Source organism: Schistocerca americana, chromosome 5 (genome assembly GCF_021461395.2).
Source record: "Schistocerca americana isolate TAMUIC-IGC-003095 chromosome 5, iqSchAmer2.1, whole genome shotgun sequence".
NCBI lineage: Eukaryota > Metazoa > Arthropoda > Insecta > Orthoptera > Acrididae > Schistocerca > Schistocerca americana.
This window is the reverse complement of record NC_060123.1, coordinates 492448998-492463693: the sequence shown is the minus strand read 5'-3', so window position 1 is coordinate 492463693 and position 14696 is coordinate 492448998. Positions and strand designations below refer to the sequence as shown.

The following is a 14696-nucleotide window of genomic DNA, read 5'->3' as shown; positions in this document are numbered from 1 at the left end:
GGTCGAAGCAGAGAGGATATAAAATGTAGACTGGCAATGGCAAGGAAAGCGGTTCTCAAGAAGAGAAATTTGTTAACATCAAGTATAGATTTAAGTGTCAGGAAGTCGTTTCTGAAAGTATTTGTATGGAGTGTGGCCATGTATGAAAGTGAAACATGGACAGTAAATAGTTTAGACAAGATGAGAATAGAAGCTTTCGAAATGTGGTGCTACAGAAGAATGCTGAAGATTAGATGGGTAGATCACATAACTAATGAGGAGGTATTGAATAGAATTGGGGAGAAGAGGAGTTTGTGGCACAACTTGACTAGAAGAAGGGATCGGTTGGTAGGACATGTTCTGAGGCATCAAGGGATCACCAATTTAGTACTGGAGGGCAGCATGGAGGGTAAAAATCGTAGAGGGAGACCAAGAGATGAATACACTAAGCGGATTCGAAAGGATGTAGGTTGCAGTAGTTACTGGGAGATGAAGAAGCTTGAATAGGATAGAGCAGCATGGAGAGCTGCATCAAACCAGTCTCAGGACTAAAGACCACAACAACAACAACAACAACAACTGCAACCAGATGCTTTAATAGACGTTTAATTTTCCATGATATTTCAAGACGCCTCCGTCGGAGGTTCGAGTCCTCCCTCGGGCATGGGTTTGCGTGTTGTCCTTAGCGTAAGTTAGTTTAAGTTATATTAAGTAGTGTGTAAGCTTAGGGACCGACGACCTCAGCAGTTTGGTCCCATAAGATCTTACCACAAATTTCCAAATTTCCATTCTTTGTATACTTAAGTTTTACGGTAGCTGTCTTAAAGTTCCGTTGCAAAATTCTGCAACGCCGTTAGTAACGAAAAAATGTTTACGTCACACAAATAAACGTAAACATCTGAAGATGGGGTGCCAGGTGTCATGAAATATCATGGCAAATTAAACAGCTACAAAGGCAACTTAACAAAAACTAAGCTCCGTCCGAACAGGCCTTGGAAGGCCCAACGGGACCGAACGGCCGCCGTGTCATCCTCAGCCCACAGGCATCACGGGATGGGGATATGGAGTGGAGTGTTGTCAGCACACCGCTCCCTCGGCAGTTTGTCAGTTTACGAGACCGGAGCCACTACTTCTCAATCAAGCAGCTCCTCAGTTTGCCTCACAAGGGCTGAATGCACCCCGCTTGCCAATAGTGCCCGGCAGACCGGATGGTCACCCATCCGAGTCCTGATCTGACGGGAACCGGTGTTACCACTGCGGCAAGGCCGTTGGCACAAAGGCAACTAGTTGCAGGTAATTCATTACGAATTACCTTGTAATTCCAACAGTTGTAATGTTCTAATATGAGCAGAATGGACAAGACTTATTTACTAATGTTCATACGAGAAAGAATAAAATAGTTCATATATATGGTTCATATGGCCCTGAGCACTATGGGACTTAACTGCTGTGGTCATCAGTCCCCTAGAACTTAGAACTACTTAAACCTAACTAACCTAAGGACATCACACACATCCATGCCCGAGGCAGGATTCGAACCTGCGACCGTAGCGGTCGCACGGTTCCGGACTGTAGCGCCTAGAACCGCTCGACCACTCCGGCCGGTTAATAAAATAGTTCAAATGGCTCGAAGCACTATGGGACTTGACATCTGAGGTCAGCAGTCCCCTTGACTTAGAACTACTTAAACCTAACTAACCTAAGGACATCACACACATTCATGCCCAAGGGAGGATTCGAACCTGCGACCGCAGCAGCAGCGCTGTTCCGGACTGAAGCTCCTAGAATCGCTCGGCCTCAGCGGCCGGCGAGAAATAATAGAAAAACAAAATATGAGAATGACGTAGGGCGCCGCAGTCGAGAAGCCATTGGCCACACCGAGGACGAGCGTTAGTGGACATTAACATACCAAAATTCAATATTTGTTAGCATTTTTAAATACTTGTCCAAAAATGCGTTTGAACGATCCCATAGGCATGAGTTGTTTCAATAACACTAAATAAATTAAGCTACAATTGCTTTGCTCATATTAAAAAGTTCAAAAGTCGTAATCCCTTGAACTTAATATTTGTCGGCTGTATTATACAGAAGCCAAACAGGAAAAACGCAGACGACAGAATGGATCGATTTCCAAACGGATAACACTTGCCCTTCCAACCTCGGTACATACTGACAATGGTGAGAATATTTTGGTAGACATCAACAGTGTTCAATATTTCTATTAGACAGTAGACAGTACAACAATACCCATCGTCAGACGGTCATTATATTCACGTATTGATAGTAAAAATAAATGTATGAGGACCCTTTAACTTCCGTGTGACATTTCTACCACACGTCTCTACGCATCCTTTTAATATAATCAGCTGTTGCCGCCAGTAAACAGCGGTCTCCCCCACTCTCTACCCGCCTATGAGCACACGGCCATAACTTCGCGCTCATACTGGTAACATGTTTCTCTTCGTAGTTCAGATCAAGTGGCGGCGAAGTGGCACTGCACAGGCGCGGAGTACGCAATACTTTCACTGGTCTGCGCCATGAGCTGTATATCTGAGGTGAGCCGAGCGTCGGCGGAGATGTACACAAATGTGTTCTGGCGGAGCACAATGTGAGCGCCTCCCTCCGCCCACGAACTTTTTCCGCTGGTCACCAGTTCCCCATCCATGTTCTAGACGATAACTGTCTTAGTTTCGTTTCTTACGGTAGTTGTATGTAATAAATACAACAATGCCACCATGAGACCTCGAAGACCACGTGAGGCTGAACGGCCAATGCCACATCGTCTGCCTTGTGGCGTCTTTCGGGTGCGGTATGGAGGAACAAGCGGTCAGTGCACCGACCTCCCGGCTGCTGCTAGCTTCACACACCTTGGAACAGCTATTTCTCATTCAAGTAGCTCCTCAGTTGGCGTCAAGAGGTTAAGTACACCCTATTCTAGTTCCTGTATCAAGGAAAATGTATGGCCCTGTGGGGAACTGCTTCCAGGTCCTTCGCATTGCAGTCAGACTCGCTGACGGACAAGGTACGTAGGCGGGCCACTGGCGGTCGTAACGGTCTTTTCTCCTGAACACGAAGTGATGGCGTACGCAGCATCAGAACTCATGACAAACCGCATTCAGAAATATGACCTTGCAAACGGAGGACAAACATAGACGCTGATTGATTGCGGCAGCGGCGAAAGACCGGTTTTTTGTGAAGAAAACTTCCTGATCCGAGCAGTTTTCGCACACTTCGCCTGTTACGGTATGGATCGTTAACCAAGACCGGTACTACGTGTTGAAAAAAATGCCGAAAGTTTTCAGTATAACGGTTCCCGGTAAGTGACGGCGTCACTATGTTGCTTACAAGACTCTGGTCTCTACCACGAGTACGAGTAGGCTAAAAATAGGAAGGGATAAATAGCGCTTACTTGCTCGTTTTGCTTTTAGCCTTTGTAGAAGGTTTATTTACTCGAGAAATGTTCATAAAAATGGTTCAAATGGCTCTGAGCACTACGGGACTTAGCATCAGGTCATCAGTTCCCTAGAACTTAGAACTACTTAAACCTAACTAACCTAAGGACATCACACACATCCATGCCCAAGGCAGTATTCGAACCTGCGACCGTAGCAGTCGCACTGTTCCAGAGTGAAGCGCCTAGAACCGCACGGCCACACCGGCCGGCAAATGTTCATACTTTATGCTTTAATTCATTTAATTAATTTGGCATATACAGGGTGTATGGGTAATGCTTCAATTATAAGGGATCAGAGTCTTCACGCAAAAGTAAGCAGGCGAGGCCGTATAAACAAAAGTTTGGAAATACTTTCAGAGTTATGAGACAGCCAATTACGTTGGCAGTTTTAAACAAGTTTACATGAAGAGTTACGAGCGTTTCTTGGAAAACCCGTTGACTTCGGTGTTATATGCCATTTATATTAATGAAATTAGAGCTTAACTTCCAGTCGACAATAACGAGGCCGCTAGAGACGTTTCAAAAATTCAGCAATATCCTCTTTAAAGAAATCTTAAGAGTATTTGTTTTAAATGATTTAGGAAAACAGAAAACCAGAGTCCTGATGACTGTGTAGTGATTTCAAACCTGTCCTCCCGAGTGTGAGTCGAATGAGTCACCACTGTCACCTACCAGAGCGCTTACACTTAGTGGAAGGATTTAATTCATACATTTTAATGTGCGTGCTCCATTATGCCTTAGAGCGCACTAGCCTGATCAGCGAATAGACGAGGTAGTATCAGCATTCAGCTGACATTAATGAAAAAGGTCTTCTTTCTCTGAGTTTAAGTGCAAGCACTACTCTGAGACATTACTCTGACATGAAGTTGGGACAGGAGAGGAATTCGTGGCGGGTTGCATCAAACTAAACAGAAGGCTGGCCATAAAAAAGTCAAATGGACGCTTGGCATACCATCCGTAAGCTGTAGACGCCCCTAGCTGTTGGTGCGCCGGTTAAGAATGGATGACACTGAACGCACTACCCTGGCTGTATTCGGCGTGCTGCAGTCTACATTCAGCTTTAGGTATTCGCTTTAAAAATTTTTGTGTGACATTTTTTTAACCATCCGTAAGGTGTAGCAAGTGGTGAGCATGCTACATAATGGGCAGGGCATTCTCATAACTTGGAATTTTTTTTCCGAAGGCATGTTGGTATGTTTGATTTTATCCTTATTTTAACGGAAAGAGGAGATGCACGAGTATCGTCCATTTCCATACACTGTGGAGAACCCAAACGCATGGTTGTGTATATGAACTCAATTTTATCGACAGATGCCAGTCAGTAAGATCGGTTAGGATTTACTGTTTCCAGTCAGATCGCTGTCCATGTTAGAAATATTTAAGGCATTCCCAGAATGAGATTTTCACTCCGCAGCGGAGTGTGCGCTGATATGAAATTTCCTGGCATTTAAAACTGTGTGCCGGACCGAGACTCGAACTCGGGACCTTTGCCTTTCGCGGGCAAGTGCTCTACCAACTGAGCTACCTAAGCATGACTCACGCCCGTCCTGACAGGTCCCCAGTTCGAGTCTCGGTCCGGCACACAATTTTAATCTGCCAGGAAGTTTCATTTAAGGCATTGCTCAAAATGTCCGTATATATAAACTGATTGAAGGGGCCACCGACATGCCGCACTGCTACGGTACAGTTCACTAACGGATGCTTCAAATACATTTCTCATCCAAGATATTGCAGTTCTTGAAATATTCGTTACCAAACGTTGGTTGCCGTTGTGAACAAGTTCTGTTAAGCATTCTCCATGATCCGTGTAATTCTGAATATAAATCTTGTTGTTTGTATCATGATTTGATGATGATGAAGGTAGGCGTTAAGAAATTTGTGCTTCCACAAAGGCTTATCGACACACGGATCGAAGAGGAATGGGCGACGAACACTGCAGGTACACAAAATCGCCTTTCTCACATGCCACACGTTGAGCACAGGTGTTGATGTAGAAGTGGGCACATAGACCAAACTACGAAATTTTCACTGTTTTCTGTGAGGAAGATCTTTCAGTTTCACCTGGGAGTGTCTTTAATATGCTTCCACATGAACACGTTCTCGATGTTGGAAAAACGCACAGAGAAACCATTGTTACGTAGCGTGTACACGATACCGCGTTATTTCCGGACGAATCTTCAGGCAAGAAAATTCCTGCAGAACAATGTGACCTCGTGGCTGCTTACCTGTGGAACTTGGGCGAACTCGGTGTTCCCCGCGGAGCACGTGAGACAGCAGACGATCAGCAACAGTAGCGGCAGCAACGGCCGGCGCATAGCGGACAGCCCGTGTGTGCGGGACATCGTGGTGTGCAGTCTGAGAGTGGAGCCCGCGCGCGGTTGGGCGTCTCTGCTGTGGCTGGTTCAGTAGCTTCCGTCGCTCTTCCTTCCTTCCTTCCTTCCTGACTGGCGAGCGGCCGTGGTAGGACTGAGCCTGCGGCCGCGCGGCTCTCTGGGATAAGTACCTGTCCTATGTGGGTCAGCGGTGAGCGGCAGAGACCGCGCCGCCGCGAGCCCCCACCGCCGACGCTACTCGCTGATGGAACGGTGGCCCACGCCCGGGAAGGTACACTGTTGGTGCTGTACAATCACAAGTATAAGACTTCGGGAACATCTTTGCACATGAAACGTCGAATTGTTTCTGTACCACCTAATTTTGCGTGTTGCGTCACCATTGAAGGACAATTACATTTCCACTTTGTTTTTTGTATAAAGGGCAGTCAAATCAAAACGAGGCAGAATGAAAAAAGTCAGTAAACAAGTAAACTGTTATTTCGAAAGTAATGAAAGTAATCGCCGTAATAGTTGATATACGTGGTGCGACAGTAAAGTAAAGAGACTGAAGTGAAAAAAAATGTTGCTTACCGTTTTAGTCAATTTTAGTGTTGTCTCCTTCAAAGTAGTTCCCTTCTGATTGCACACACTTTTTCCAACGCTTCTGCCATTGATGGTAACATTTCTGGAACTCATCTTCTACATCTACATCTACATCCATACTCCGCAAGCCACCTGACGGTGTGTGGCGGAGGGTACCTTGAGTGCCTCTATCGGTTCTCCCTTCTATTCCAGTCTCGTATTGTTCGTGGAAAGAAGGATTGTCGGTATGCCTCTGTGTGGGCTCTAATCTCTCTGATTTTATCCTCATGGTCTCTTCGCGAGATATACGTAGGAGGGAGCAATATACTGCTGGACTCTTCGGTGAAGGTATGTTCTCGAAACTTCAACAAAAGCCCGTACCGAACTAAAGAGCGTCTCTCCTGCAGAGTCATCCACTGGAGTTTGTCTATCATCTCCGTAACGCTTTCGCGATTACTAAATGATCCTGTAACGAAGCGCGCTGCTCTCCGTAGGATCTTCTATATCTCTTCTATCAACCCTATCTGGTATGGAACCCACACTGCTGAGCAGTATTCAAGCAGTGGGCGAACAAGCGTACTGTAATCTACTTCCTTTGTTTTCGGATTGCATTTCTTTAGCATTCTTTCAATGAATCTCAGTCTAGCATCTGCTTTACCGACGATCAACGTTACGTGATCATTCCATTTTAAATCACTCCTAATTCGTACTCCCAGATAATTTATGGAATTAACTGCTTCCAGTTGCTGCCCTGCTATATTGTAGCTAAATCATAAGGAATCTTTCTTTCTATGTATTCGCAGCACGTTACACTTGTCTACATTGAGATTCAATTGCCATTCCCTGCACCATGCGTCAATTCGCTGCAGATCCTCCTGCATTTCAGTACAATTTTCCATTGTTACAACTTCTCGATATACCACAGCATCATTCGCAAAAAGCCTCAGTGAACTTCCGATGTCATCCACAAGGTCATTTATGTATAATGTGAATAGCAACGGTCCTACGACACTCCCCTGCAACACACCTGAAATCACTCTTACTTCGGAAGACTTCTCTCCATTGAGAATGACATGCTACTTTCTGTTATCTAGGAGCTCTTCAATCCAATCACACAATCTTCTGTAATATCCTCCAAGACCTCCGTCACAGCTTTTTGGACATCTTGTGTTGTTTGAAAATAGTGTCCCTTGACCGCCGTTTTGGCTCTTGGAAATAGAAAAAAGTCACACGGAGCGATATCTGGTGAATAAGGTGGCTGTGGTAGTACTGAAATTTGTTTTGTGGTTAAAAATTGCTGTACTGACAGAGCAGTATGGGATGGCGCGTTATAGTAATGCAGAATCCAATTGTCAGCAATATTGGCACGGACACGAAGAACTCTTTTACGAACTCTTTCTAAAATTTCTTTGTAGCAATATTGGTTAACTGTTTGTCCACGACGTACCCACTCTTTATGAACAATTCCATTGGAATCAAAGAAGCACACAAGTATGCATTTCACTTTTGACTTTGACATGCGAGCATTTTTGGTCTCGGCGATCCCTTTGAGCACCATTACGAACTTTGGCGTTTTGTCTGTGGATCGTACTGAAAAAACCAACTTTCATCACCAGTGATAAAATGGCTCAACACTTCTGGATTGATTTCCGTTTGCTCTAACAGATCGGCTGCCACATTTTTCCGTGTTTGTTGCTGTTGCGGTGTGAGATTTCTGGGGACCATTTTTTCACAAATCCTTCTCATACCAGTTATTATTAGATTAACCGTTCCTCGACTGATGTTCAGTTCTTCTGCAATCATTTTCAAGGATAATCTTCGATCAGATCGTACGAGTTCACGCACCCTGGCCAAGTTGACATCCGTCTGTGAGCTTCATAGTCGTTCAAATGGCTCTGAGCACTATGGGACTTAACATCTCAGGTCATCAGTCCCCTAGAACTTAGTACTACTTAAACCTAACTAACCTAAGTACATCACACACATCCATGCCTGAGGCAGGATTCGAACCTGCGACCGTAGCAGCTGCGCGGTTCCGGACTGAAGCGCCTAGAACCGCTTGGCCATTGCGGCCGGCTTCATAGTCGTCCACTGCGGTCTTCATCTTTAACATTCGTTTTGCCATCACTAAACATTTTATGCTAACACAAAACTTGAGCTCTTGACATAACCTCCTCTCCAAAAGCCTTCTGAAGCCTACCGTAAGTTGTCGTCGCATTTTCACCCAATTTAACGCAAAAAGAAATGGCATCCCGTTGCGCAACATTACGCGGTTCCATTTCCGTGCCGAGAGACACAAACGCGTGTTAACGTATTACAGCACAACTCACGACTGAGCAGTTGCATCGATGTGCCACTTGGCCTACAAACAGCTTATAGACCAAGGTCAAAGATATTGTGCCTACGCAAGCCTTCAGGATTACCACATCTTGCAAAGAAAATCAGTCTCATCACGTTACTATCACACCTCGTATCTACATCTACATCTATACTCCGCGAGCCACCTTACGGTGTGTGGCGGAGGGTACTTATTGTACCACTATCTGATCCCCCCTTCCCTGTTCCATTCACGAATTGTGCGTGGGAAGAACGACTGCTTGTAAGTCTCCGTGTTTGCTCTAATTTCTCGGATCTTTTCGTTGTGATCATTACGCGAGATATATGTGGGCGGTAGTAATATGTTGCTCATCTCTTCCCGGAATGTGCTCTCTCGTAATTTCGATAATAAACCTCTCCGTATTGCGTAACGCCTTTCTTGAAGTGTCCGCCACTGGAGCTTGTTCAGCATCTCCGTAACGCTCTCGCGTTGACTAAATGTCCCCATGACGAATCGCGCTGCTTTTCGCTGGATCATGTCTATCTCTTCTATTAATCCAACCTGGTAAGGGTCCCATACTGATGAGCAATACTCAAGAATCGGACGAACAAGCGTTTTGTAAGCTACTTCTTTCGTCGATGAGTCACATTTTCTTAGAATTCTTCCTATGAATCTCAACCTGGCGCCTGCTTTTCCCACTATTTGTTTTATGTGATCATTCCACTTCAGATCGCTCCGGATAGTAACTCCTAAGTATTTTACGGTCGTTACCGCTTCCAATGATTTACCACCTATGGCATAATCGTACTGGAATGGATTTCTGCCCCTATGTATGCGCATTATATTACATTTATCTACGTTTAGGGAAAGCTGCCAGCTGTCGCACCATGCATTAATCCTCTGCAGGTCCTCCTGGAGTACGTACGAGTCTTCTGATGTTGCTACTTTCTTGTAGACAACCGTGTCATCTGCAAATAGCCTCACGGAGCTACCGATGTTGTCAACTAAGTCATTTATGTATATTGTAAACAATAAAGGTCCTATCACGCTTCCCTGCGGTACTCCCGAAATTACCTCTACATCTGCAGATTTTGAACCGTTAAGAATGACATGTTGTGTTCTTTCTTCTAGGAAATCCTGAATCCAATCACAAACCTGGTCCGATATTCCGTAAGCTCGTATTTTTTTCACTAAACGTAAGTGCGGAACCGTATCAAATGCCTTCCTGAAGTCCAGGAATACGGCATCAATCTGCTCGCCAGTGTCTACGGCACTGTGAATTTCTTGGGCAAATAGGGCGAGCAAATAGGGAGAGACAATACAGTCAGTGCCTTCCTAGAACTTGATTGCACTTGCCTACGGAACCATGCTTCTACCCCTGCGTCTACCATCTCGTCCAAAGCAAATCCTCGCCACGGACTTCTTTATTCAGCCGGACCCTCATGTATCCTTAGTCGTTTCGAGAACGCTGCAGAAGATTGGCTGGGAAGCCCTTACACATGCTCCATGGAGACCCAATCTCTCCCCACACGCTTTCCACATTTTTGGAGCCCTGAAGAAACATTTGTGGCCGTCGATTCGCTTCGGTTGAAGAGGTGGTCTCCTAGGTACAGACATGGTTCCGTAGGCAACTGCAGACCTTTCTCCATAAAGGAATTGCCAGTGCTGTCGAATTCTGAGATAAATGTATTAGCGTTTATGGCTATTAATTTTGAAATAATAAGCAGCTTACTTATTTTCTTCTACGTGTCTCGATTTCATTTTGTAGCCCCTTATACACGGTCATTTATATTGTAGATGCTGTAGTAGCGTTTACAGGATCAGCTACTCCGCTTGTTACCGTTTCCTGTTAGCAGATAAAGGAATTCTTCCCTGCCGGCCTGCTGTCCGCTGACGGACTTACGGACATATTCTCATACTGCAAGTGATTTGAATGCCAGAATTATTGATATAAAGAAATAAAGAGGCAGTGGGAAGCTACAGGCAAGTAACAGTAGTTGAAAGGAACCAAATATGTTGTTCGTCTAAAGCAGAATAAATGCGAGGTAGTCTTCATACAGAATTGGAAAGAAATACACACAGTTCTGGATAACTTGGAACGCGGCCGTTTTGCTGTACGAAAAAAAGGGTAGCTGGAAGTACTATAAAACGAAAATAAGTCGTTCGGCCCAGTGCTTGGAAGCCTTGTAGCAAGCAAGGACAACATAGAGGCAAAATGAAACAAACGTGGGCCGCACTAATTAATACTTTAGTGTAGCTATAGCTGTTTCTATGAAATTAAAAATGCAAAACAAATATGTACTTTCGAATTTTATTCGTCGTTTTATTAACTAATAGTAACCACGAAAAAAGGAGTAAAAATTTAAATTAGAACTTCAAAATAATTATGGTGCAAGACAAATCAAAATTTAATGTGATTTTTGAGGCTGTGTTTGACTGGCTATTTGTGTAATGTTTGCTTTCATTTCTGTCGTAGCATTTCGAAGATTGTCGCTCAGATACTCATCTGTGAGAAGAGAGCAATATTTATTTTTCCTGTAGTTGATGATTGAAAAAATTTGCTCATGTAAGTGCTACCAAAAATTGTAAGTATCAGCTGAGCAACCCTTTTGAGTTCTACAAAATTAGATGGCAATCTGCCATACAATTTAACAAGATCACTGATTTCATAAAAACGGCTTCTTAGAGTCATTAGGCTGACGATCAATCACATTCATTTGTCGGTTTCTCTGTATGTTCTGACTACCACACGGAAAAGTGTTTGTAAAAATCTTCAGATTACCATAAACTTTCTCGAAATAACAAATTCTCTTTGAACTTACCTTCTAGCTGCATTAAAATGCATTTTTATCGTTCTTTCAATGAAAATTTATTCCAACTTCCTCGGCAGTTATTTTTAAAATTTGGGATTTGTTCACGTTCTCGTCAGTACGTTTTGTGAGGAGCTTGGTTTCCATTTGGAGTACCTTTTCATCTGTTAGCATATTAGATGTTAAATTGGTTTTTTGTTGAGGCCTCATACTCAGCATATTAAATTCATTGGTTAAATATCTCAAAAAACTACACTCGTTTAACCATTCAGGATCTGTAAGGTCTAAAACACATTTGCGTTTTTCTATCACCATGTGTTGATTTATTTTCTGAGGCCAATAAATCTTCCCAATACTGCACCTCTACTCTCAGAATAATATAGGATATCTTGGTGATAAAATTCCATCTCTGAAATCGGTGATGTATCAATCAATCTTTTTCTGACATTCACGATGGATATCACTATGTCTAGTACTTCGTTAAATTGAAGAATTGCAGCATAAGGCTTCTTGGTGTAGCCTACAACACAACAGAAAAATAATAGGATATTTCTGTCAGCTTAGTTTTAATTCAGCCCACGAGACCCTTGTTTTGTTCACTCATGTTTCAGCCTCCTTCAGTTTTAGAAATGGTAATTGCATTGATATTAACACTTATTCTGTGACGAAACAAATCATACCCTGCAGTCATTCTGTTGAAACTGCATACCTGTAAAAGTTCCTCAATCAGTTTTGATCAGTTCCATTTCGGATTGCCGACTTTAACTGGAGCCAAAACCGGACAACTGAAAAATGTATTATTATTATTCACAAAACATCCCACAGTACGTACGTTATGGCTACTACAACAGGAAGCGTGCATTATTTGACAAGATACTCAAAGTTAATAAAGCGAATTCAGCCATTTCTGCGAACCTCTACTTTCTTTGCTGGATATATTTTGAAGTACACTTCTTTTCTGGCTTAACATCTTTAACAATTTGTTTCCCATTGCCGCATTTAACAAATTTAACGAATTCAGCACATGTCTTACGGTAGTTAGAATTCACAAATAGTTCGGCTTCACGATTTCCACTTTCAGTCTATTTCTTTCATTGCTCCAGATATTTAGTATCACAGCAAATTATGTGCTTTGCATCTCTTAAAAAATGTCACCCATTTGTTTGGAGGGTTTGAATCTGGTAAGTCCTTAATAAATGGCAAGACGTCATTCAGTGCACATATTCCAGAAAATAGTCACCATTCATTTTTATGCTGCTATAACCTAAAGGTTTCATTATGTTCTCCATTTTAAGGCGCTCTTCAAGATTTAAGAGAAATGAGCTTGAAAATTTAATCTTCACTGATGTCAAACCATTTTTCTAGATACTCCAGAATCCTAGTGTAGACTCTCTGGGCTTCTCGGACAAATTTTGCTTGATCATATTGTGGACATTTTTTCAGCTCCTGTAATACCTTGAATGTGAAGAAATTATTTCTTTGTCTATTAATAAGTTCTGTATGCAGCTTTAGGAATACAGAATATGTTTGTTATCTGTGCATAATCACATCCCACGTGTTTTATGGTTGTAGTAAATAAATGTATAACATTGTGGACAAAATAAATGTACATCTCTGGGAATGTTACTTCATCGTCCGCTTCACTGTCATTTTCATGAGCTACGAATCTCGAAATAGTTTGGCAGTGTTGTCTTCACCCTGGCTTAGTAAATAGGACGTAAACAATGGCCAGTTCTGGAGCGACCTATCTACAGCAAGAGTCAAAAAGCTTGTAGGAACATGCCAGAATTGTGTGGACTACTCTGACTGCAAGAACCCAAAGTTCTTTAGCTCACTTAGCTTCACCATGCTTGGAGAAAGATCATTAAATACCTTAATCACTAACGATTCAACATCGTATGACAGTGGTTTCAGCCCATGTTTCGCTGTTTTGTGCAGTACAGGCATGTGACAATGTCCTACAATAAGATATAGCGCTTCAGACACTTTGTTCAACTCCACGAAAACAGAATGGTCTTTACCTAACTGACGAACAGTTATCCGCGTCGTCGGTAACTAGTTGCGATCCTGCAAGATCAGTCTCTTTGAGCTTCTTTGATATAAAAGTTGTTTCGTCAGCGTCTTCATAAAAATCCGTAACAGGTGAAATAGTTCCCGTTACTTGGTCAAAGTACTGGATAGGAACTGGAAATAATTTCATATTTGCTTTATCTGAAGAATAATATACAATTCAGAATGGAGTTGTACCATAGTTTTTCGGAATTGGTTGCAGAGAATGTGGAGTCAGTACAGCTTCAGCGTTAGTCCGTCCAAAGTGAATTTCGGATGATAGTTTCGAATCCTGAAACGAAAAGTGAGATAGGAGAGCGTTTCCACAGTCTTGTGAAAGGTAACTGTGACGATGTTTTCACTTCATTATATGTTAAAATTTGTTCCACTGCTGACACTTTCTCTTCCTGACTAGTTCCCGCTGGCTCGAAATACGAGAGTTGGAACTTTAATACTGGCCACTATTTATTTACAGCTCGTACAAAATAGATCCGTGTTTTAAAGTTTTACTGACCTTCAAAGTAGTCACCAGCATTGTGTATAATCGCTTACCAGCGATGTGGAAGTCGTAGGATACTCTTAGCAGTGCCAGTTGTGTTGACAGTTCGAGCGACGCAGTCTATTGCCCGACGAATTTGTATTAGTTCTGAAGCGAATGCCGTGAAGTGTTTCTTTCAGTTTACAAATCGAGTTGAACTCACGAGGGCTTAAGTCAGGGGAGTGTAGTCGGTGGCACTTAGCAGCCCCATCAGTCGAAGAAATCAGTAACAGCTTGGACTGTACGTGCTTGAGCATTGTCCTGCAAAATGATGGTCAGATCCTGCAGAAAGTGTCATCACTTCTGTCTCTATGCTGTTCATTTTTGGAACACAACCTACGACCAGCTTAGAGACTTGTTTGACTGATGGGGGTGCTATGTGCTATACCACCTATTGCACTCCTCTGACTTACGCCCGAGTGAGTTGAACTCGATTTCTGAATTGAAGGAAACACCTCACGGCATTCGCTTCAGAACTGCTACAAATTCGTCGGGCAATAGACCGCCCCGCTCGAACTGTCAACGCAACTGGTACTGCTAAGAGTATCCTACGACTTCCACATCGCTGGCATCGGGTTGTATACAATGCTGGTGACTACTTTTAAGGTCAGTAAAACTTTGAAACACGGATCTGTTTTGTACGAGCTGTAAATAA

General features: G+C 43.1%; 1 protein-coding gene across 1 annotated transcript in view; it reads right to left on the bottom strand.

The window, feature by feature from the left end:
* Positions 1–5892, bottom strand: part of LOC124615819 (mucin-5AC) — a 304093-nt gene extending 298201 nt beyond the window's left edge. The window contains exon 1 of the mRNA XM_047143959.1: positions 5659–5892. Within this exon, the coding sequence (XP_046999915.1) occupies positions 5659–5775 (117 nt within the window). The 5' untranslated portion in view covers positions 5776–5892. The remainder of the gene's footprint in view (positions 1–5658) is intronic.
* Positions 5893–14696: the final 8804 nt, after the last annotated feature.